The sequence below is a fragment of the Microcebus murinus genome, chromosome 12 (assembly GCF_040939455.1).
Source record: "Microcebus murinus isolate Inina chromosome 12, M.murinus_Inina_mat1.0, whole genome shotgun sequence".
In the NCBI taxonomy this organism is placed as follows: domain Eukaryota; kingdom Metazoa; phylum Chordata; class Mammalia; order Primates; family Cheirogaleidae; genus Microcebus; species Microcebus murinus.
Window position 1 is genome coordinate 80,261,665 of NC_134115.1, and position 22,234 is coordinate 80,283,898.

The window sequence follows — 22,234 nt, forward strand, 5'->3', positions numbered from 1 at the left end:
CTGGCTATCAGTATCATCTTACTACATGTTCTTGGGCCTTCCTCTAGAAACTGACTCAGTAGGCTGGGGAAGAGTATAGAAAGTTATATTTGATGTTAATGCAAAAAGCCACCATCCTAAGGAATCTGCAGAGCTCCCTTGGGTGCATCTGTTATATTTGCATCTGAACAAAAAGGATTTACAAGGGAAATAAAAGTTTGAAAACCCCTATCCTATACCAGACTACCAACTTGGTTTAAAGTTAGTGCTCATAGTAAGATCTGTATAACATCAACTGATGGCTTTAATTTCTCTACTAACCAGCAGTTTTCCTTTAAGATTCACAGGTACACTCTGGACCAACACTGAGCTGAGAGCTGCCTCTGCATGGCAGGGCTCTCTCAGCACAGACTGGCTGATTAAAAAAAAAAATTTTTTTAAGTGGATTGTTTAAAAAACTAAAATATCCCTAAAATCTTAGAATCACATTAGAAATGAAAAGCCAGGCCCTCATACTTCCTTCTCCAGCTAGTTTGTTTTATCTCTGGCCAGATGGGGAACGAGAAGGTTCTCATCCATCAAATTTCCACCTTATCAGGTTTCACTGTGAGAAAGCTTGTCAAAGCACTCAGTGGTTACCTTTAAAAATACAAAGGAAACTTCTCCAAAATCTTAATGAGGTATAGGCACTTGGTGACGTAAGGAAAATTTCTAGAATTAGTAGGAGACAGTAGTGTTCAAACCACATTCTGTGGAGCCTCGTTGCTCCTGGGGGCTGTGGCAGAAGCAGGACATGGTGGGGGAAAGGAAGGGTCTCACTTCATCCTGAGAAGCTCTACTTTTATGTTTCCTCTCCCTAAGAGGTCATTTGAATAAAGAATTTTTATGCTGGGGGGAAAAAAAATCCAGAAGCCACTGAAATGAAACAGTCCTCGCCATAGAGAATTAACAAATGTGCCTCGGCTAGCTGGGTGATACTGGCTGTGAAGACTGCAGAAGCTCTGAGCAAAGGGGCTCAGCCAGCGGAGCTGTCACCAGAAAGCCACGAAGAATGGACAAAGGAGCTGGGAGTTCAAATTACGGAGGCATCAAGGTCCAGCTGGGTCAGGCGCCAGGCAAGACACCACGCTTCTCTAAAACCCCACCTGAAGGATCCAACAGAACATACCTGCCCCATTCTCCAGCCCCACTCACTGCTGCCCACATGCCAGACTCATTCATGCCCCCCAAGCCTTTCCTCTACCAGGAATGCATTTCCACCTCCTGTCCCCTGGGGAAAACAGCTCGAACCCACCTCCCTCAGTGAAGTCTTCCCCCCCTCCCCTTCTGGTCTCTTAACACAGTTCCATTCTCTGCTCCCAAAGCACTGGGTCCATCCCACTATCAGCACTTATCATGCTATATTTTAATTAGCTCTTTGCCTGCATTTCTATTATATTTTTCCACTAGATTCCTTCAGAGACTGTGTATGATTTGATTCAGTCCTGTACTCCCAGTACCCAGGACAGAGCCTGGCACAGAAATGATAAAATAAGAAAGTGAGATAAGAGCAAGTTTCCCTGTTTGTGCCCCACAGAGATTACAGCAACTCCACATGCAAACTGATGGGACAGCCTCTTAAAGCAGCTTTCCCAGCAGCCCCGTGCACGAGCCACTGAGATGCTCCAGGGTCTCTGAGGCTGGAGTGTTCTGACTCCCTTCCTAAAGGGATCAACCATCTGGAAAGGAACAGACAAGCACTTCCTTCAGAAGAGAGGTTAGTGTTGATAAAGGAAGAAATTTACAGCTCTGGTGACTTGACTGGTAGAAAGGCGGACCACGTTTATTAGTCAACAGTGTCCAGTAGATCCAGCAATGGTTTGTCATTCAAAGTCCTGGGCCAGTACCTGCCACACAATTAAGAGCAGGAAAAGAAGAAAGAAGAGAATGAATCTAATACACTGAGCATATACCTCTCTGTGTCAGGAACCACAGCAGGGATTTTCTCATGCATTAAACTTTAGTATTCATCTGTTTAATCCTAAAATAGATGTAATCAACCTCATTTCAAGGGAGTAAACATTAATTTAGAGAGGTTAAGCAGTTAGCTTAGAGAGAGAACACCTCTAAATGAAGCTGACATTGCAACTCAAGTCCAACACTGTCTTCCACTATCCAAAGATGCCTACTAAAATTGCTAAGTTCCTAAGGCCCAAGGCAGAGGTGTTATCATCAAAATAGCTAACAATTATTAATCATTTACGATGTGTCAGGTATTATGCTAAGTATTATACCCTGTGTCAGATAATTCTAACCATTAATTCCTATTTTTCTAATAAGCAATGAATGCCACAGTACAGAGAGACAAAGTTGCTGGCTCAACAGCTAGTAAGTGATGGAGCCAAGACTCAAATCCAGTGTGACTCCAATGTCTCTGCTGACAGGCCCTCTTATAAGAAACTGGAACTTGCAAAGACAGAAGTTCTTCCAACATAGGTCATTTAAACTGCACATTATTCTACATGGTTACCAACTCAAAATCTTCACACTTGATTTAAAAAACAAAAAAAAGGCAAGGAGAGCATTTGACCCTTGTTAAAAAAACATACTACCTCGGGTCTGTGGTCTTAGCACTAACCAACCAGCCTGTAGACTCTGTCTCCAAATGTGATGTTTTGATTCTGGTTCACCAAGAGATGTTCTGAATGCTGTCACAGTCTCGCTTGGAGCTATCCATCAATGAATGCATGTGAGAATGGGAGGGGTTCAGGCTGAACAACCCTGAAATTAAATCCACTCCTGTCAAAGCACACAGGATTAGCCAGCAAGGTGACGGGTATAACTTTAATTAGATTTGGGGGCTTCAGCCAGCAAATGCACCCCAACAGAGCTAAGTGCCCAGGTACTGAAGCACACACTTGTCAAGGTAGCGGATGACAGGGCTTATAACAGATGAGAGCATTCTGAGACAGTCTGGGAATACAGCTAAGCCAATATCTATTATATGTTGCTTATAAAGAAGAACAAAAAAACTATGGCTTGCTTCTTTCCCCCACCCACCCAGAGTAGAGTATGGAGCACCTGAACCAGAGAGAGCACATCTAAAATATAGACTTCTCTCTCTCCCTTCACTAGACACACACACACTCACACACGTGCACACACTAAAAGGAAAGCCTCAAGTCTCTAGGCCCAGACAGTATCAAACTCAGAGTGTGAGGGCAGGGATTTGAGGATCCAAGCAGCATTCCTTTTACAGACCTCAGAGGTTAGGACACTTTAAATGCCACAGTTAGGACACAGACTTGGGAACACTGGCTTTTTTGTTTGTTGGTTTTGGGGAGGCTTTTTAGGTTTTTTTGTTTGCAATGGCCTCCTGAACTTACTTGTGGTGATACGAATTCCTCTGGTGGTAAAGGAGGTATAATACGATACAGGGGATCCATCTGCGACCCTTACTTTTTTACTTTTCTTATTATAAATAAAATTTCCAAAGTAAAAAGCAAAGCTTGTATTTACCAGAGCCCAAAAACAGTGCCTGCATCATTGCAAGTACTCAATAAATGTCTGTTGAACAAACAAACAAACTAACAAACGGCGAATTACAACACATGATGAGTCAACTGGCTCTTGGTAACTGCAATCACAGGCAATTAAAACAAACATAAGGACCTAACTCTCATTGGTCAAGCTCTGTTTTCATGATTAGACACAATGAATTCATATGCCTCTGATGTAAGTTGAATTTTCAGCAAAAGAATTGCCACCCTCCAAAATGCTGAAGAACAGGCACAATGAGACTGGCAATAAATGTTGTTGGCATGAGCAAAGGATGGTTTGATCACATCCAAAAGAGAACCAGTTGGCTTACCATCAGAATTCAGGGAATGCTACAAAAACCAGTACTGCTTGATCTAGGTCCTCAGCACAGGCTTTAAGTCAGGCCTCGTCTGTAAACAGGGCTGCAGCATTTCCAACTGATTTTGCAGTTCTTGTCCAAGGAAAGAAAATAATGAAACACAGCTAGATATAGTCCCAGGGACTGAGAACCTTCCTACTTACAAGCTTACTAACTTGGATAACACTGACCTGGCACTGTGTAGAATTCTTTTTTATTAAATGGGATATTGTTGAAGACTCTTTGCACTGCTCGGAGTACTCTTTATGAAAACCCAGCAGAGGCCATTCTTCCCTCAGGCCTTAGTGCCAGCAAAAGCTGCCCTTCTATCTTAACATGTTTATCTTACAGACACTGGAGACCTTGTAACTGAATTTCCCTCTTTACCTTTGCTGCCAGGAATTATCAGTGGAGCTGTAAGTCTTTCTCCTTAGCAAAGTGAAGAACATCACAACATGTATTTTCACATACTCACTCTGTGGTTTCATTTAACTAGTCAGCTTTATTTTTTCTTGACCCTAATGCCTTTATTTTTAATCTCATTTAATCTATGACTTTCTATAAACCTCTGCAAATGTTTTTGAAACATGAAAGGAACAAATTAAAATTATTAAAGCTTCAATTATCCAGAATATTTCAAGCTGGATGTTCTTGAGAATGTATTATTCTGGTCTGTCAAGAAGCTAAAAATGTATCAAACTTCCTTTCTACCAGGAAGCACAGTATTCTCAACATTATTATTGATTGTTTGGCATAGCAACAGCACAGTATCTTAGGCAAAGTCCTGAAATTAAAATCCACAGACATGGATCCATGTCACATATATCACTTTCTATGTGACCAGGGTCAAGCCATTTAAATTCTGAGGTTGAGATTAATCTATAAAATGCCCAAACACAAGGGAGTGAGCATCATGAAAAACACAGGCAACCCTTTAGAAAATGTAAAATATAATCTACACCAAAGGACCACATCTGCTTTATTTCTATCACTACAAATAGCAGTTTTCATTTCCAATGAAGGTTATTGAAGATTAAGCTGAATGTGGATTGAGAACAAGACCTGTGTTTTGGACATTTTTCTTACCAATGTTTTCTTTATTCTACCTGTGGGATGCAGTGAAATTCAAGTACCCGGAAGACTCAAAACTGAATATCCAAGAGTCCTTATGGGTGAACCTTTGACTGTGCACCAAGACGAGCCCTAGAAGCAGACCTCAGCATCCTCATTACAGAGGAACAGGTTCCTTCCCTTTCCCACCTATAACCCTGACCTCTTAAGAGCTGGGTTACATGTTGAAGAAAGGACTTTTCTCACCTCATCTCCTGACTTTCCCACACCAATCTATCCTCCAGACATCCCTTAGGCTAGTCTTTCTAAACTGCAAAACTGATCCTGTCCATCTGATGCTAACTCCCCACCACATGCTTATGGGTCAAGTACAGGCTCCCAAACTGACATGTACCTAGAGGCAACCACCCTTCACTACAGTCCCAAAATCTTTTCCCCCAAAATCACCATACTCTCTCTCACTACTGAATCTTCGTCTTCTGTACAAAACCCTCCTCTCCCTTGCCTATCTATAAACCTTTAACTCAAACTTCAGAACCAGTTCAACAGTTACTTTCCCCAGGAACCTTCTCTGGTCCTGCAAGCCACTTCCTTTCTCTGTGTTCCTATCGTAGTTTGTTCATATCTCTGTTATGGAATTGTCCCCCACTTAGTAGAAGGCATACATGAAGGGTTCTATGTTGCTGAATGTATGAATGGATTCCTTTCCTTTGCCAGGGTAGAAATAAAGACCACTAAAAGGTCTGGGTTTTGGTCTGTTTCAATCCAAAAGCAACACCAGTAGCAGCTGGCAAATGAGAGGCGCTCTAGTTAAATAAAGTTTAAGTTAACAAAAGCAAACAACAAGATCTGCAAGGCTAGTGGGTTATGCTCTACCTGTGCATTTATCCTAGTACTAGTATCCTAGTTTGCTATAAAGCAAACAACCACCCACCATGTTTCCCCAGACTCTGAACAAGCTAGTACCCACAAGACCTGGTATAAAACATTTATGTGAAACAGACACATCCAAATCTTTAGACTATAACCAAAAGTTAACTAGAGATACAACTGGGATGCAGTATATATGCAAAAAAAGGGGGAAACATAGCCAAATCATCTTGTCAGAAACATATATGTAATTAGATGTATCCAAGAAGCCACGATGAGATAGATACCAGGAAGTTTTAAGTCACAGGCACGCTCACATGAGGTAAGCATTTAGAGTACACAGCTATTGTTTTGGTCTGCCCAGTGCCCTGAGACAAAATACTACTTTCTCTGGGTACCTGCTTCTTCCAAACATATGGCTCTATAGGAGGCTGCCAATGACGGTATTCACGTGCGCGCGCACCCACGCACGCACGCGCACACACACTACTGCCAAACCAAGATAGGCAAGTGACCCAAGCTGGGCTTCTCAGTACCTCACCCATCTGGCCATCCTGACAAGAAGCCAGCAGGGACAGCAAAATGTGAAAGTCCTCCTTCCTCTTTTGCAATAAACTGGGAAGATGTGATCCCAGTAGGAATGGCAAAGAGGGGTCCAACCACTTCGAACTGGAGTATGCAGGTGTAAGGAAAAGAAACCAGCTCTGAGAGAGAAAGAGTCTGCCCTGGCAGTGTTCCAGTGCCCCTGTCCTTCCAGCAGTTTAGTTACACAAGGCAATAAATCTCCCTTTTCACCAAAGTTTGTTAAAGCTGGGTACCTGCCACTCGCTAGAAAGTCCTACTCGTAGCATACTTCATCCCAATCCCTCCCTCTTGCCATCACAGTCCCTTCCATTCCTTGCCAAATACTGTAGCCTCCTTATGAAGATGTATACATGTTACATAGGAATACATCTTTTTATCCACAGCAGCCTAAAATTATTCTAGAAGCACCAGTGTTTATATGAATAAGTGAATTAGGAAACCAACAATGTCTAACAATAGAGGGATAAGTAAGAAAATTACAGCATATCCACTTGATTTAATGTTATATATCCATTCCAAACGCTTACCAAGAATAATCTATAATGTAAAAAAATTATGTCTTATATATGTATATAATAATTTTATATACGTGTGTATGTGTGTGTGCATGTCTGTGTATCTCCCCCCTTCCTCTGCCATCCAAATTTTACTGAACGAACATTTTTACAATAGCAGTAGGGAGTGGGGGCTAGCTATTTTAAACTAAAAAAATTGTTATCCAACAGCAAAGAATGTAAGAATTGACAAAAAAAAAAAAAAAAAAAAAAAAAAACCTATTAAAGGACCCTCTAGCCAGGCTTTTCTTTACTCATCCATAAAGTCACACTACCCAAATCTTACCCTTCTCATTCAGATCAAGTGTCAGCCCCTTCTAGCAGGTTTCCCTGACTACTCCATCTCACAAAGATCTTCTGCGCTAAGAACAGGTTACATTCATTAGCTCTGGATTTAAATGGTTTTGTGTTTTGTCATGAATAACATTTTTCCCTCTTTCTTAGAAAAATAACACTTCCAGGAGTTATATCTTACAATTCCATCAGTATCTAAACCACATTCTGTGTTCAATAACACTGAATAAATATGGGAAACAAGTCTTTTAACTAACATGCAAAAAAGCTCCAACATTGCTGTTGACAGCACAAAATGGGCCAGCCCTTTGGACAATTAATTTGGCAGCATGATTAATCAGTATAAAATATTTGCACTATCTGACCCAGAAATCTCTCTCCTCAGAATCCATCCTACAGATTTCAAAAGAAAATGTCTTTATGACCAAAGATGTTCACTGTAGCATTATTTAAACAGCCAAAATGTCCAACAAAGGAGAAAATTATTAAGTAAATCACATGAAATCTACTCAGTGAAAGAAAGTGTGCACCATTCACCATGATCACACTAGAGCCTACACAGCATGGGAAGGTGCCTATTACAGCTAAGAGTAAGTGATCAAAGAACACAGACCAACATTTAGCCTCTGATTGTACCAGAACTCCAAGTACACCAGGACTGAAAGGCAATACTGAAAAGGAAAAAAAGTTATTTTGATAGGATAGTGGAACTGTAGCTGCTATTTTCTTATTTTTCTAAATTTCCATTACTGCTCCATTAATGTTAAAATTAAATATATAAACATTTGTATTTAAATTCTTTCTTTAGTGTTAACACCGTAGTTACAACCTATGGATCCTGTCATCCCTGCCAACAGCAGCCACCAGAACTACCCCCAATACCTGTGGGCTCTTTTTTGAGTCCTTTATTCTAATGACTCTGCCTGCCCCAGGATCTAGGGCAAGTAATTCAATTAACCCGAGTGTCAATGATCACTCAGACTCAGACCCTAATCCTACCTGACTGAACCAAAGCTATGCATCTGAATGTGACTCCCAGGAGGGATTAAAAGACATTGAATACTTAAGTTTAAATATAATTGAAACTCAATAAGCCTCCAAAATTCAGAGAGAATTTTTAAATGGTAATGCTCAATGCTGAATAGAGTACAGTCATGAAAAAATACCACATATAGAAACTGGGTACAATCTTTCTATAGAGTAATTTGAGTATATCTTTTAAATAATCTTTAAAATATGCATACTCTTTGACCCAGTAATTTTACCCCTATAAGAATTAATCAGTGAGCTGGGTGCGGTGGCACATGCCTATAATTGCAGCTACTCAGGAGGCTGAGAAGGAGGATCACTTGAGCCCAGCAGTTCAAAACCTTGAGATCAGCCTGGGCAATATATAGCAAGACCTCATCTCAGAAAGAAAAAAAAAAAATGTGGGATACAAACCTATATTTTCAGCTTGATACCAATTATATGTGTGTGTGTGTGTGTGTGTGTGTGTGTGTGTGTGTGTGTGTGTGTGTGAGAGAGAGAGAGAGAATATAAAAGGAATGAAACATCAAATAGTTAAGACTGGTTGTTTCTAGGTAATGAGATGAATTTATTTTTATTTTCTTCTTCATAATTTTCAGATTTTTCTAAGTTTTCTGCACTGAATATCACCCTATAACCAGAAACAGCCACACAGCCCCAGCCCACTCTGTCAGAGGGCAGGGGGTACTCACACGGATGATGCAGTCTCCTTTGCTCTTCTCTCGATGGGCTTCTTTCAGGTCCTTCTCCAGTCTCTCCCTCTCCTGCTGCAAGTCGCTCAGCTCCTGGGTGACCTTCTTAATGTTCCTACGCAGTCTGTGGTTCTCTGTACTCTTGGAGTGGTTTTCTGAGCGGAGCTCGGCCAAAAGGGCTTCCTTCCCTGACAGAGCAGCCTCGTAGTCTTTGGACCCCTAGAAAGGGGAGAAGGGTAAGATGAGCTTATTGTCATACTTCTCAAAACCAACCAAGAAATCTGGGCTCCTTTTCCACCTTGGGGGGAAAAAAAGAAAAGAAAAAGATTAAGATAGACAACATTCAAAATCCAAAGCAAAAGTAATATGAAGATTTTGGAATAACATGGGATAATGTTTGCTATGATGTAAGGGAGGAAAGTCTATAGTTGTGTAAAAGAAGTATTTTTTAAAAGAACTAGAAGAAAAGCACAAAATGCTAACAGTAACTATCTTTAGTCAGGTGGGACTAACGTTGATTTTTTTCTTCATTTCTCTGTATTTCTAAATGTTCTAAGATGAACGAACATGTTACTTTCATTAATGGATTAAAAAAATTAAGTTGTTTTTAAAAGGTAGAAAATGAAGAGCTACATTTGAAAATGTGAAAATTGTTAGAATCAGAATGGAGTCATTTTTGTTTAAAAAAAAAAAAAAAAACCCTGACACCCTGACAGATTTGGGGAAGGCTATGAAAAACTATCTACAGACTCCACGTTCCACGAAGCCATCACGACCCTAGACAAAAAATACTTCTGCCCATCAATTGCCTGTCCAACCTCAGACTGGTATCACCCTTGCTACTGACCCTCATAGCCAAGGAAAATTATCTCAAAATAATTATGTAATCCTCCTCATTTTTTCATTAAAAATCTTTGTCTTCATGTATCTCCCTGAAAATTCACATAATTTACTAAAGCGTGTACATTCCCATGGCAATACCCTACTCCTCAATAAACATCATTTTCTTTTAGAGAGCCTCTCTCTGTTTGTTACTTAGGTTGACAGAAAGCAGTGATGGATCCAAGCACTTGTAATGTTCATCTATGCTAGAATGGCTCAAACCCAGGGTCATCTGGAGAAAAAGAAGTGGTCAGCATGGTGTTTCAATGACCACCCTGTAAGGCTACAACTTCAGCAAAGTCCAAGAGCTAAGTGAGTCAACAATATCTTAATTTCATTAATACACAGTTCACTAGAGAAAATACACATGTAATTATCAAACATATAAAAAAAAACATTCTGATTCACCAATACTCAAAAAGAGCAAATTAAAACGAATTCTCCTTTATCAAGTGAGATTGTTTTAATGAGAACATCCACTGCTGGTGAACTTCTTATGAAATGGTGCTCTTAATAATCACTCCTCAAGAACTGGCCAAGCACCTGTTATCTATTGGCAGATTATGTATAGAGTGTGTATGTATAGTACAAACAATGTTCACACTGATCCCAGTAATTCCATTCCAAAGATTCAATCTCAGAAGAATCCAAAATATACGGGGGAAAAGACAGCCTTATATACAAACTCATTCATCCACAGAATTACTTATAACAGTAAGAAGTAAGAAATAACCTAAACATGGATAACACAAAAATGGAAAAGCCAGGCATGGTGGCCCATGTCTGTTGTCCCAGCTACTCAGGAGGCTGAGGCAGAAGGATCCCTTGAGCCCAGGAGTTCACAGCTGTAGTGCGTACGATCACACCTGTGAACAGCCACTGCACTGCATCATGGGCAACACAGCAAGACCTTGCCTCTTTAAAAAAAAAGTGATAAATATGATAAAGATACATGATGAAATCTTAAAACTATATTTACAAAGATTGATAACATGGGAACATTTCTAAATTGCAACATTATATGAAAAAACATATGACCGAACTATAAATGATCTAAAAAGAAATCTACAAGAAGTCTAGAAGGAAAAAAGATCCAAATGTTAATAGTGGCCGGGTGATTTTAGGATTTCCTTTTTTTCTTCTTTCTAGTCCTCTGAAAAAAATTTTTGAAGTATACTAATACTTCTAATCAGGAGAAAATAAACTTTCTCTCAATCTCCTTTTTGAATTAAGGCTGTTTTGTTATCATTCCAAAACAAATGATACTTAAGCTGTCAAGGTCATAACTCAGACTGTGAAATAAAGGCCCCAGCTTCTCAGCCCTTTCAGGCAATCCATCTCTGCCACCACCACTGGTTACATCTTAGTTGTTCAGGTTGTCAACTCAGGTGTTCAGGAGAGCTAAGCTACAGCCACGTTTAATCTGGGGTGAGGAGCTCTGCTGTTCCTGGGCCACGGAAAGCCCAGATACCTTATTCCATGTTCCCTGAACTGCTGTGAACACAGCAACATGAACTGAGGGTGAACTCCATGCAGATTTAAATAAGTTTATAAAATCTTCTGAGTTTTGTTTCTTTTGAAATTAAATAAAAAGAAGTGGGAAATCTAGATCACAAGGGCAAAAAAAAAATGTGTGGCAGTTTTTATTTAAATAATCTCAACAAAAGAAGGTAAACAATGATTGGAAAATGCTCATCTTGAACAATATTCATAGCTACCTCTTATTAAGCACTAATTATTTATAAGGAGCTAAACCAAGTGCTTGTTTGTTTTTCTTTCCAAAATCTGTACATTTATGTCTACCAAGAGCTTTTATGTTATGCCTCCATTTCTCACACCAACCCCACAAAGTATACATGACCATGCCCATTTAAGTAACTGAGGCTCAGAATTGCTAGATGACTAGTCTGTTTTTAGACCATCGATTCAAATGATTCCAGAGCCTGTGTTCTTTCCACAGCAATACACTACCTTGTCATTAGTGGTGCAGATTCTAATTAATGGCAATTAACTAGCAAGAATTAAAACAAGAAGACTAGAGGGAAGAAGGCTAGAGGCAGGAATATTAGTTAGGGGCTTGTAAAACATAGGACAGCAATGGTTATTATTAAAAGTTATTATAAAGTGATGAAAGTTTTGCAGAATTACCACATAAATAATGACAAAACTTCTTTAAAAAATCCAAGCTCAAAAGATTCAAATGCATAGATTCTATTAATTTCATAAAAATATTTTCCATGTTACCTTTTCATTAAATCGCCCTTTGAAAAACTTCTTTGGAAGGCTTTTCATCTTTTTCTGCATGATATCCAGGTGGCAAATATTTGGTCCAATTAGATATAGTTAGAAACTGAAGGCCAAATATAATATTAAACAATTTGTTCTTGCCCACTGTGTGTAAACGTGACGAGTTTAATAAAGAGAAAGTCAGAAAGCCCACGGTTCAAAGACCAATTGTAGCTCTGTGACTTTAGAGAAAGCTAACTTCTCTGAAGTTCAGTTTCCTCATTTGTGAAATGGGAAGTAATAGCCCCTATTTTGTATATGTATAAATATGCACTAACAAGTCAAGGCATTAACAGTGAATATCTTTACAGGTGAATTTATTGGTGATCTCTATCAACATCTCTCTGCTACTTTAAGTATTTTATCAATTTCCTACCACGTGCATTTTTACTTTTACAGCTGGGGAGGGGATGCTATTTCTAATTTGAAAATATTTTTTTAATGGGTATGGAGGTAACAGCAACTAGCCCACACTATAACCTTCAGTGTCACACCTGTGATTTGAATTCATATCTCTGTGCTTCTGAACTTTGGCAACCACTTCAAGAGTTTAAATATTCACCTGCTATTGCTTCAGTGTCAGGCTTGTTGTCAACCCTATGAACTTTGGCTAGTTTACTCATGTTGCAATTATTAATAGTTCAAATCACATACTATCCCAAAAAAATCCCATGAAAGAAAACGCATCTACAAGTATCTGTACAACATACAAACTAGGTCTACTTCACAATGAAACAACCAATGTAAGCATATTGTGTGCATTTACTCACACACAACCAAAGGCATGGAAAAAACATAGACTTTGAAGACAGACTTGAGCTTGAGTCCTGGCGCAAACTCACTAAAGTTTGTAAACCTGCTACCTCCTTGGGTAAGGACTAAATGAAGGTTCTCCACACAGCCAACCTGACGTGTATAAAGTAAGGAATTATAACAGTTCCTGATCTCTCTGCATTACAAGACAAGAAACCTGATCAATACTGTGTATCACATGACCTCAAAAATCATTCTTAATGTCTTTCAACTAGGAATGACAGTTATAGTTATTAAATTAATAAACGTAAGTAATAAATCTGGGTAACATTTAAATTTATAAGACTCCTTTTTCTCCTTCAAAGCTTAATATAACAAGTAAAATATCACAATGCTTATAAGGATGTCTGATCTCTCTGGCTATCAATTGCCAACATACTTTTTTTTCCAAGCATTGGAAAATATGAAAGTTTCTCCTAAAAATTAAGCTTTTAAGGCATGTTATTTTCTAAGCCAGGAAAAAAAAAACAACAGTTGAAAGTGTAATCTCAGCTCCATTTCATCAACCACTGGCAAAATGGTGAGAGAAGGCAAGTCTGAGATCCTCAAAGCAGAGCTTGTAACATACCAGGACTTAAACCAAATTACTTCAATTATTCTTACTGTGAACCAAAGCTCTGCAAAAGATAAGGCAGGGGATATGAATCTTGGAACTCAAACAGTCTTAAATTAGATTTAACTTCCAACTTCTACTTTATAACCAAAAGCAACATCGGTGCAAAGGGTGGGAAGACAGGACTTTAAGCAATATGGACTTATTTTGATGATGGAACTTTATTGATTCATTAAATTATTAGTAATAGGTATAAACTACATAGGAAAACTACAAACAAGGAGAGAAAAATGTTAAAATAATTTAAAACACAAAACTAAAATTAGGAAAAGAAAGGTAAAGTCAGGGCCAATCAGCAGGAATCCTTGCAGTACAAGCTTGAGGAGATGGTGGCCAGGGGAGAAAGGCAGGTCAGAAACAGCAAGGCCTGGAACAGAAACCTGGAATGGAGCAGCAACTGAGACCCAAGCAGCCAGGGGAGGAGAGGTATGAGATGACAGGTAAAAGTGCAAGCTGGTGAGTAAGACTGGCTCTGGGGTCAAATCTGAGCTCTACTAGATTTGGGACCCTGAGCAAGTTACTTGAATTTAACCTCAGCAGTAAAACAAGAATATTGATAGTGCCTACTTCATAGAGCTGTTGTGCAGATAACTGAGATAATCTATGGCAAACACTTAGCAGGGCTTGGCACATCTTATGTGTTCCGTAAATGTCTCCTGTTATTATTAGCAATTACTACATTTAAATCCTGGCTCCAGCATTTGCTAGCTGTGTGACACTGAATAAGCTGCACACCCTCCCTGAGCCTCAAAACCTCACAAATACAAGGAAGATAATAATTACCTTCCCCACAGGGTTGTGAAGATTAACATATTAACTGCCATGTGAGTTGTATTTAACTCATGCTAGTTCTGAGCCCAGGGCCTCATGAAGCATACGTAACTCACACATCTCTTTACCTTGAGAGCCGCATCGTGCGCAGGCAACTCACGCTGCCATGCTATAGCATACATGTTATGTGACATGTGGCCCCCTGGGCAAAACCCTGCAGTTGGTTCGTGAAAATCTTACTTGTTGATGTTCTTATTGTTATAATTGACAATTTAACTGCATATAACTCATGCACACAAAACAATAAAAAATAACAAATTTTTCATTAAATCAGAAAGGATCATTTTGTTTTTGAAATTTTTATTTTATTTTCATAGTAAAACACCATAGCCCCAAGGAAAAAATTTTTTTTCTAGTGTGGCAGTCAATGTGTTAAATGAGATAATCTACATATCTTGCCCCATTACTTGACACAGAGTAAAATCAGCATTCCTAACTGTGGGGGTACTTAGGATTATCATTATCATATTGAGGAGGGGGCTGGAGAAGCTCCCAAAGCTGGTGGAGAATCTCCCTTTAATTAGACTGAGCAAATTCTATCACTAAGGACCACCCACAGTTTTCCTTATTAAAACCATCCAAGTTCCTTCGAGTTGCAAAGTCCTCACCTCAACAGGAATCAGAATCAAAAAGACAGCCACTTAAGCCAAAGAGAACACTTACCTGGAATTCCTGGGTCTGTGCTTTCTGCGCAGCTTCTCTGGCTTTAGCAAAAGCAGCACTGAGCTCTTCTATTTCAGAGTTAAGTTCTTCAACCTGGGGAAAAATAAGGACTAGTAGCCACGTATGCAACTGGGCTCTCCTCTCTCTGCACAGCCTACATGCTCTTCCTGTTCAGCTGTATATGGTTTATAACCAAGAGCTCTGTAGTCAGAAAAGACCTGCATGGGATTTCCAGTTTGGCCCTTTACTTGAAGCTGACTTCAGTCAAGGTATTAGCCTCTTTTGAGACTCCCTTTCCTCAAGTGTAAAATGAAGATACTACCACTCGCCCAACTATAGTGCTAGGGTTAAATGAGGAATGCGTTATTGGTGCTAACACAATGCCTGGCTCATACTAAGTGTTACTACTATTATTATCCATATAGAAGACCCACCCAACATCCTATAGGCTGGCTATTCCCAGACTTCCTCATCCTCTAGTGACTTTCTCCTAGACCCAGGAGTCAAATATGAACTACCACGGCCATGCCCCAGACTTTGCCAGCACCCAGAACCATTCCACCACTGGTGTCATGACCTCAGCCTCGACCTCAGCTGGGCCTTAAACTCCCAACCCACGATGCAAATTATAACTACTATTATTATGAGCCAAATCTCTTGCATCTGACACAGGTTCTTATTCAAACACTTGCACTCCTTGCGCTTCTTCAACACCACAATTTCCTGGTTAGTTTCCTAGGTCAGCAACCATTCCTTCTGTCTCCTTTGTGCATTCCTTTCCCCATCCCTGAAATCCTAACGTCCCCTGCTGTCCCATCCTTAGCCTTCTCCTTTCCCATTCTACACTCTCTACGGATTAGCAGGTCAACTATGAGAATTTTTCTTTTATTTTTTTTGAGACAAAGTCTCACAGCTAGAGTGCAGTGGCGTCATCATAGCTCACTGCAACCACAAACTCCTGGGCTCAAGCTCAGGCTCCTGCCTCAGCCTCCTGAGTAGCTGGGACTATAGGTGCGTGCCACCATGCCCAGATTATTTTTTTTTTATTTTTAACAGAAACAGGGTCTCACTTTTGCTCTAGCTGGTCTTGAACTCTTAAGCCACCACATGCAGCCAACTATCAGAATTTTAACTCACACTTGTATACGAGTAATTCCCAGATCGATCTCTTGAGGCCCGACTTCTGTCCAAGCTTTAGCTCCCTCTAACACCCTATCTTGCCATCATCCTCTATTTTCTATGCTTTGAACTGAGTCAGTGGCACCACCATATATCCTAGTCACATAAGCCAGACACCTAGAAGTCATCCTTGACTGCTTCTTTTCTGAAGACCTACTCTAATCATCTGATTTTCCCAATTTTATTTCTAATTTTAAATTATTTCTAATTTTATTTCTTGAATAAACCCCTCCCCCTCCACTCCTACTTGCTATGGCCACTGCCTTAACTCAGCCTTTCTTGGCTCTTGCCTCAGCTACTGGCCTCCCTGCCTCCATCCTCCCTCCTGCAGTCCACTCTCCAAATACAGCCAGAGACCTCTCTAAAATGAAAATGTGATCAGACCCCTCCTGCTTAAGAGCTTTCAGGGGCCTTAAGTGCTACCCAAGCAGCTCAGGAGGATTAGTACCCCCTCGACCTGCTGGCCGCCCACAACTGCTTCAGCTTCTTCTCTTGCCTCCATTATGTTTTGCACTTTGTGCTCTGACAACTCCAAACTGTTTGTGGTACATGTCAGTGTCTTTCTTACCTTAATGCCTTGACCTGTGTCCTATGCCTCTGCCTCAAAAGGCATCCCTGTCCCTGCCTGCCTTCGCAACTAACTCCTACTCATCCTTTAAGATGCAGCTCAGGATCTTCTTACCTAAGTACTGCTCCCCACGCCCCACATCCACACCTAATCTGGATCAGGTCTCCTTCTCTCCACCTCCCAACCCCCCTGCACTTCCTCAGTCACAACACCCATCACTCTGTACTCCTCACCAGACTTGCAAACAGAGCTGGGTTTTCATCTCTGCAACTGTGCCTAGCCTAGTTACTGCTACACAACAGACTGCTGTACTGACTAACAATAAGAAACCGTCAGCCACCACCTTGGATCTCAAAAACAGGGTACCCCACCAAGCTCTCTAACTGGTTCACAGTCATGGCCTTGCCTCCCAAAACTCCTCTGTCTCCTCCTCTTTCCTGTTATGCTTCAAAAGATCAGACCTGCATTGTACAATGTGGTAGCCACTAGCCACATGTGGCTCTCTGCAAGTGAAATGTGATTAGTCTGAATTGAGATGTGCTATAAGCATGGTTCTAAAAAAGAAAATGTTACTTTTATTTTATTGATTACATGTTAAAATGATTATATTTGAGATGTAAACAATTATTAAAATTAACTTCACTTGTTTCTTTTTACTTCATTTAATATGGCTACTAGAAAATGTAAAATTTAATACCTACCTCATATTTCTACTGGACAGCACTGGATTAGACAAACCAAAAGAATTTCCAACTGACTTAAGGTTTGTCTTCCCCACTTTCCATACTATCTCTGCTCTCTTATAAACTTTTTATCCAAAGCTAAAAATTCAAGGTAGAAACAGGCAAGTCACAGAAGCTAATAAAGAAAAATCTCACTTCAAGTGTCTTAGACATACCTCTTTTTCCTTTGATTTTAATGCCATGGTTAAACCCTGAATGGCTTTATCCCTCTTTAAACTATTTTTCTTCTCTGTAGCAATTTCTCTTTCCTTCTCTCTCAAGTCCTGCTGAAGTGCCTAAATTAGATTAGAAAAAGATTCACTAAGTTGATGCGTTCCAACCAAAATGCACTGTAAATATATCTTTAAGAGCACACTCAAATGCAGTTATTCTATCTTATTCCTGTCAACCTGTGATTAATGTTTCCAAGTCGAGCTGAACGTAGTGGCATCGGCTCCAAGTTACTGTGTTACCGCTCACGGCAACGGGGCTGGGTGAAGGGAAAGGGATCAGATCAGTTAAGACGATGACAGCTATTCCTACGGGAAGGATTCCAGTGCCTCCTGGAATATGAATACAGTCACATCAGAGCCTTTCATACCAGGTTATTTGGGGGAAATAACAGATCATTAATTTCATTCCTTTTGATGGAGACTGAACTATACATTTATAGTCAGTACATTTCTAAGGATAATCACTGCTGCCTCCCTCCCAGGCTGCTGTGAGGATCAAATGAGATAATGGATGTGAAAGCACTTTCTAAGCTGGCAGCCGCTACCCAGTGCCAGCTGCTGTGACCGAGGGACCACAGAGCATGGGCAGGTCTGAACCCTTGCTCTACCTTTTCCTGGCTATGCGATTGTGGGCAAGTGACCTCAACTCTCTGAGCCTCAGGAACCATGTCTGCAAAATGGGAATGCCTGCTTCACAAAGTTATTGTAAAGATTGAAAACCCCTTTCTAAAGTGCCTTACACTTGACTGGCATGCAGTAGCAATCCATAAGTGACAGAAATTGTCACACAAAATTTTATGTTGCACTCCAAATAAAACAAGAATAGGACAGGCAAGAATAGGATAAAGCTTCAATAAATTTTTAAAAATTTATCAGCATACCTGGATCCTCCCTTCATAGTGACTTCTTTCCTTCTGACGCTCCGTTTGTGCAGCCTAAGGAAAAGCATTAATTGGCAGTGCCCAGAAGGGACCAACAATCCAATAGCTTCACCAGAACAATTAAAATGAGCCCCTCGTTTACTCAGTTTCCCCCAGTGCTGTGGAACTCATTAAAACAAGTGTCCCCTTCTTCTCTTGGCCCCACCCAAAGTGAGTGAGTGGGGCCAAGAGAATGGATTTGAATGAAGAAAAATGTGAAGACAAGCAGCTGACACTGCCCGACCACCAGCCCCACATAGAGGAGAGCCAGGTGCTGCCGAACAGGATGAAGAAGGCCTGCTAAAGCCAGCACCTGGGAAGTGGGGAGAGGTTAAATGGATGAGCAGGAAACAATGGCTGATCACAGACAAAAACTAATCCGCGAGACTACAGAACTCACTGCTATGGGGGACACAGACCCTGCTCCATAAAAAAATCAAGACTTTTCATGAACACCCAGACCACCCCTAATATGAACGTACCACATGCAATGGAAGGCCCAGGCTGAGACCTACCTGAGCCTCCCCACCTGCCTGCCCACCCTCTTCAAAAGCGCTTGCTGGGGAGGCTGCCTAGTGAGGGGGAGGAGTCCAGGGAGGCTTTGGGGTCAGCTAGTAGTAACCCACCTCTTGGAGCCTGGAAAAATATAACAACTTCCCTGAGCCTGCTTCTAAACTTGACAAGGAGACAATGATCTCTACCTCACCAGGTGGCTGGGAGGACTGAACACGGTGATACGCTGAACCCCTCCCACGCTGCCAGACCCAGTACAGGTTAGCTCCCTTCCCCCACTACCTCTCAGGTTGCAGACCAAAGCTGGCTTCACGCCTGTCTCTAACCACAAAGGCAAAATGGACATGTACAATGCACCACAATTGCATCCTTAGAAAACCCAAAGGATGAAAATAAAGTCCCCAGGCAATAACAAACTAACCCATGGTAAAATAGAGACAAGCAGGTATGGCACTGTTTTTTAAACTACCTCTTTATATGAACGGGAGGCTGACAGGGCCTCTGATAAAGGCAGTTTCTGTTCACCCCTCAGCTGACAGGGAACTCATATTTAGAAGCAAACTGTATGTGAACCGTGAAGACTGAATGCGCATTCATTTCCCAAAGAGGAGTCTGGTTGGCTAATTAAAGCCCTCCCCCTCATGTCCTGTCACCTCACCTCAGTTTCTTTCTCTTTTTCTTCCCTTAGAGCAGCAGAAAGTCCTCGGAGCTCTCCCGATGACACATTCTCATCAGGAGATGCCATCTGAGATTTCTCTTCTTTAAGGCACTGAATTAAAGCTTCTTTGCTCTTCAAAGACAGCTTCAACTCCTCAATCAGTCTAAAAGAGAACAAAATTTAAATATTAATTCTAAGCTGTTCTCTTAGCTCAGTGGAGCAGGAGGAGGTAGGAAATGGGGCAAGACATCTTCAAAGTAGACATGTCCAATGACTGAACGTAAATGGAATCATCTTTTGCAGGTCGGAGATTAAGGGCTAGAATTTGTGTGACATTAACGGGTTCCCCCTGTCTCCACCCTGACTCCAGTCGATCCAACTCTGAGCGGCCAGACTATGGTCTGGCCACGTCACACCACTGTCCAAAGACCTTCAATGGCCCCCACCACAGACAGCAGTGGATTACTAATTTTTTTTTCACCAAGAGACATCCTCTCTCCAAAAGAAATGTCACCAAAACCTAAGCAAATAAAACCAATAGAGCAGAGCTGTTCTGGTTTGAATGTGGAAAAAACAGGGAATATCTCTCCCCGGCTTCTCAGGGCAAAGTTTAAAAACACACTGACATTCAAGATAAAGGGCAAATTTCTCCACAGGGCACTCAAGGCCCTAGCTCTGAGGGCAGACCAGATCAGAGGCCCCTGCTGACAGCCTCAGTCCCGTCTCTCACAGGAAACCATCACCCTGTTCCAGTTCTCTCCCAAAGCCGGGCTGTTTCATGCCTCTCTGCCTTTGCTCACACCAGTCTCTCTCCCTGAAATGCCGTTCCCAACACTACCCCATCTCCGCCTGAAAAGCACCCGCGTGTCCCGCCAGAGGTCGTCAAGCATCACCTCCCCTCAAGGAAGCTCTGCCACCCTTTTCACCCTGAGGGTGCCCATCAGGGAGAGCTGAACACATCCTTCTCTGGGCCACCAAATTACCTCACGTCAACTGCTCTTTGACCATGGCAAGTAATTCAGCCTCTCTGAGCCTGTATTTCCTCAGCTATGATAGCAGACTGGAGATAAGCTATTTAAAACCACCTTACACTGCTCCTAGCATAGGGTAGAACTCGACAAATGACAGTTGCTATAATTATTACTTTTTTTAAACACTCAACAACTAGCATTTTGTCAAAGGACCCTTCAGAAGATTCTTGCCAGAGCTAAGCCTAGAAAGCAACTTAGTTTGGTAGAAAGAACAAAGGCTTGGAAGTCTGACAGAGCTACCCTAGCGAAGCACCCAGCTTCCCAGGGTGAAGGTGAGGAGGGAGATAAAAGTAGCTGAGCACCAGGCAATGCAGTGGGACTGGAGCCAGGCGGCCCCAGTGCCAGGCACCTAAACTCCTGGAAAAAGGCGCAAGAGTGCCCTCTAGGGGTTCAACTCCGAAATCATCACATCAACAACTGGAGAGGTAAAAGTCACCAAGCTGTTGGATGCAATTTATACCTCAATAAAATTCTTCTTCTTTTTTTTCTTTTTTAGTTGCCTTAAAGCAAGTTCTAGATAGGGAATGGGAAAAGTGGGCAGGCCAGAGGCCAGGTGGGGACTGTGGCCAGACTGGAGTATGGGCCCATCTAAAGAGAACAGCAGGACCAGTCAGTGTCCAGGGCTGCCACATCCAGGCTTTCAAGGGAAGCTGGAAATCAGTCTGTTATGGGAAATTCAATTTTTTAAATATTAGCAACTAATTCAAACTCTTAAGAACACTGTAGGCTAAAAAATCATATACGTTGGCCATATGTGAACTGCAGGGCTCCTCAACAGTGGCTGCCTTAAAGATACAGCATAGCTCAAAGGCCGGAATGAAGGAAATCAATAAAGCATGTACCTTTGGAAGGAGGATGGGAGCCCAGAGACATTGACAGTGCCCACGTACGTGAGGCGGGCCCTAGGCCCTAAAGACTGGACACTCTGCCCTGCCCAACAGCAGGTCAATCCGCATAGTGGATCTGGATCCATCTCACCAGGGCACAGCCAAGGACTGCTGCTCTAATTCCGTGCTAATCTCCCCACCCTGACTTAGCACCCTAGGCAGGCCCACCTTCAGGGAGGGAAAACACTGATCCCAGGCCCAGGGGAGTTTCACCACAAAAGGGGTCACACCCTGAGCAGAAAACCTGAGTTGGCATCCAGCTGCTGCGCTGGTCTCTGGGAGTGCATCCAGGACACGTCTAGCCCTGAAAGACAGACGCATCTGCAGGACTGACAGATCACGTTTCTGTGCCTGTCTAGCCACATCATGGGAAGTCCCGGGAAGATGCAAACTAGCAAAGCTCTGACCTCACCACCCACCTCCACGGAGACCCCAGTAAGAAACTCATAAACATGAACCCTTCCCAAATCCCCTCTTCCAAGAG

The 22,234-nt window shown here is 41.5% G+C and overlaps 1 protein-coding gene across 8 annotated transcripts in view; it reads right to left on the reverse strand.

Moving 5' to 3' along the window:
• Window positions 1–22,234, reverse strand: part of CDK5RAP2 (CDK5 regulatory subunit associated protein 2) — a 174,154-nt gene that overhangs the window by 106,795 nt on the left and 45,125 nt on the right. For 7 of the 8 annotated variants that reach the window (XM_076008992.1, XM_076008991.1, XM_020289456.2 and 4 more), the window contains 5 exons: window positions 19,833–19,995; window positions 18,623–18,676; window positions 17,685–17,804; window positions 15,040–15,132; window positions 8,952–9,170 (listed from right to left, as the gene is read on the reverse strand). In XM_076008992.1, the coding sequence (XP_075865107.1) occupies window positions 8,952–9,170; window positions 15,040–15,132; window positions 17,685–17,804; window positions 18,623–18,676; window positions 19,833–19,995 (649 nt within the window). The remainder of the gene's footprint in view (window positions 1–8,951; window positions 9,171–15,039; window positions 15,133–17,684; window positions 17,805–18,622; window positions 18,677–19,832; window positions 19,996–22,234) is intronic. The other variant, XM_076008988.1, reaches the window with a different exon arrangement.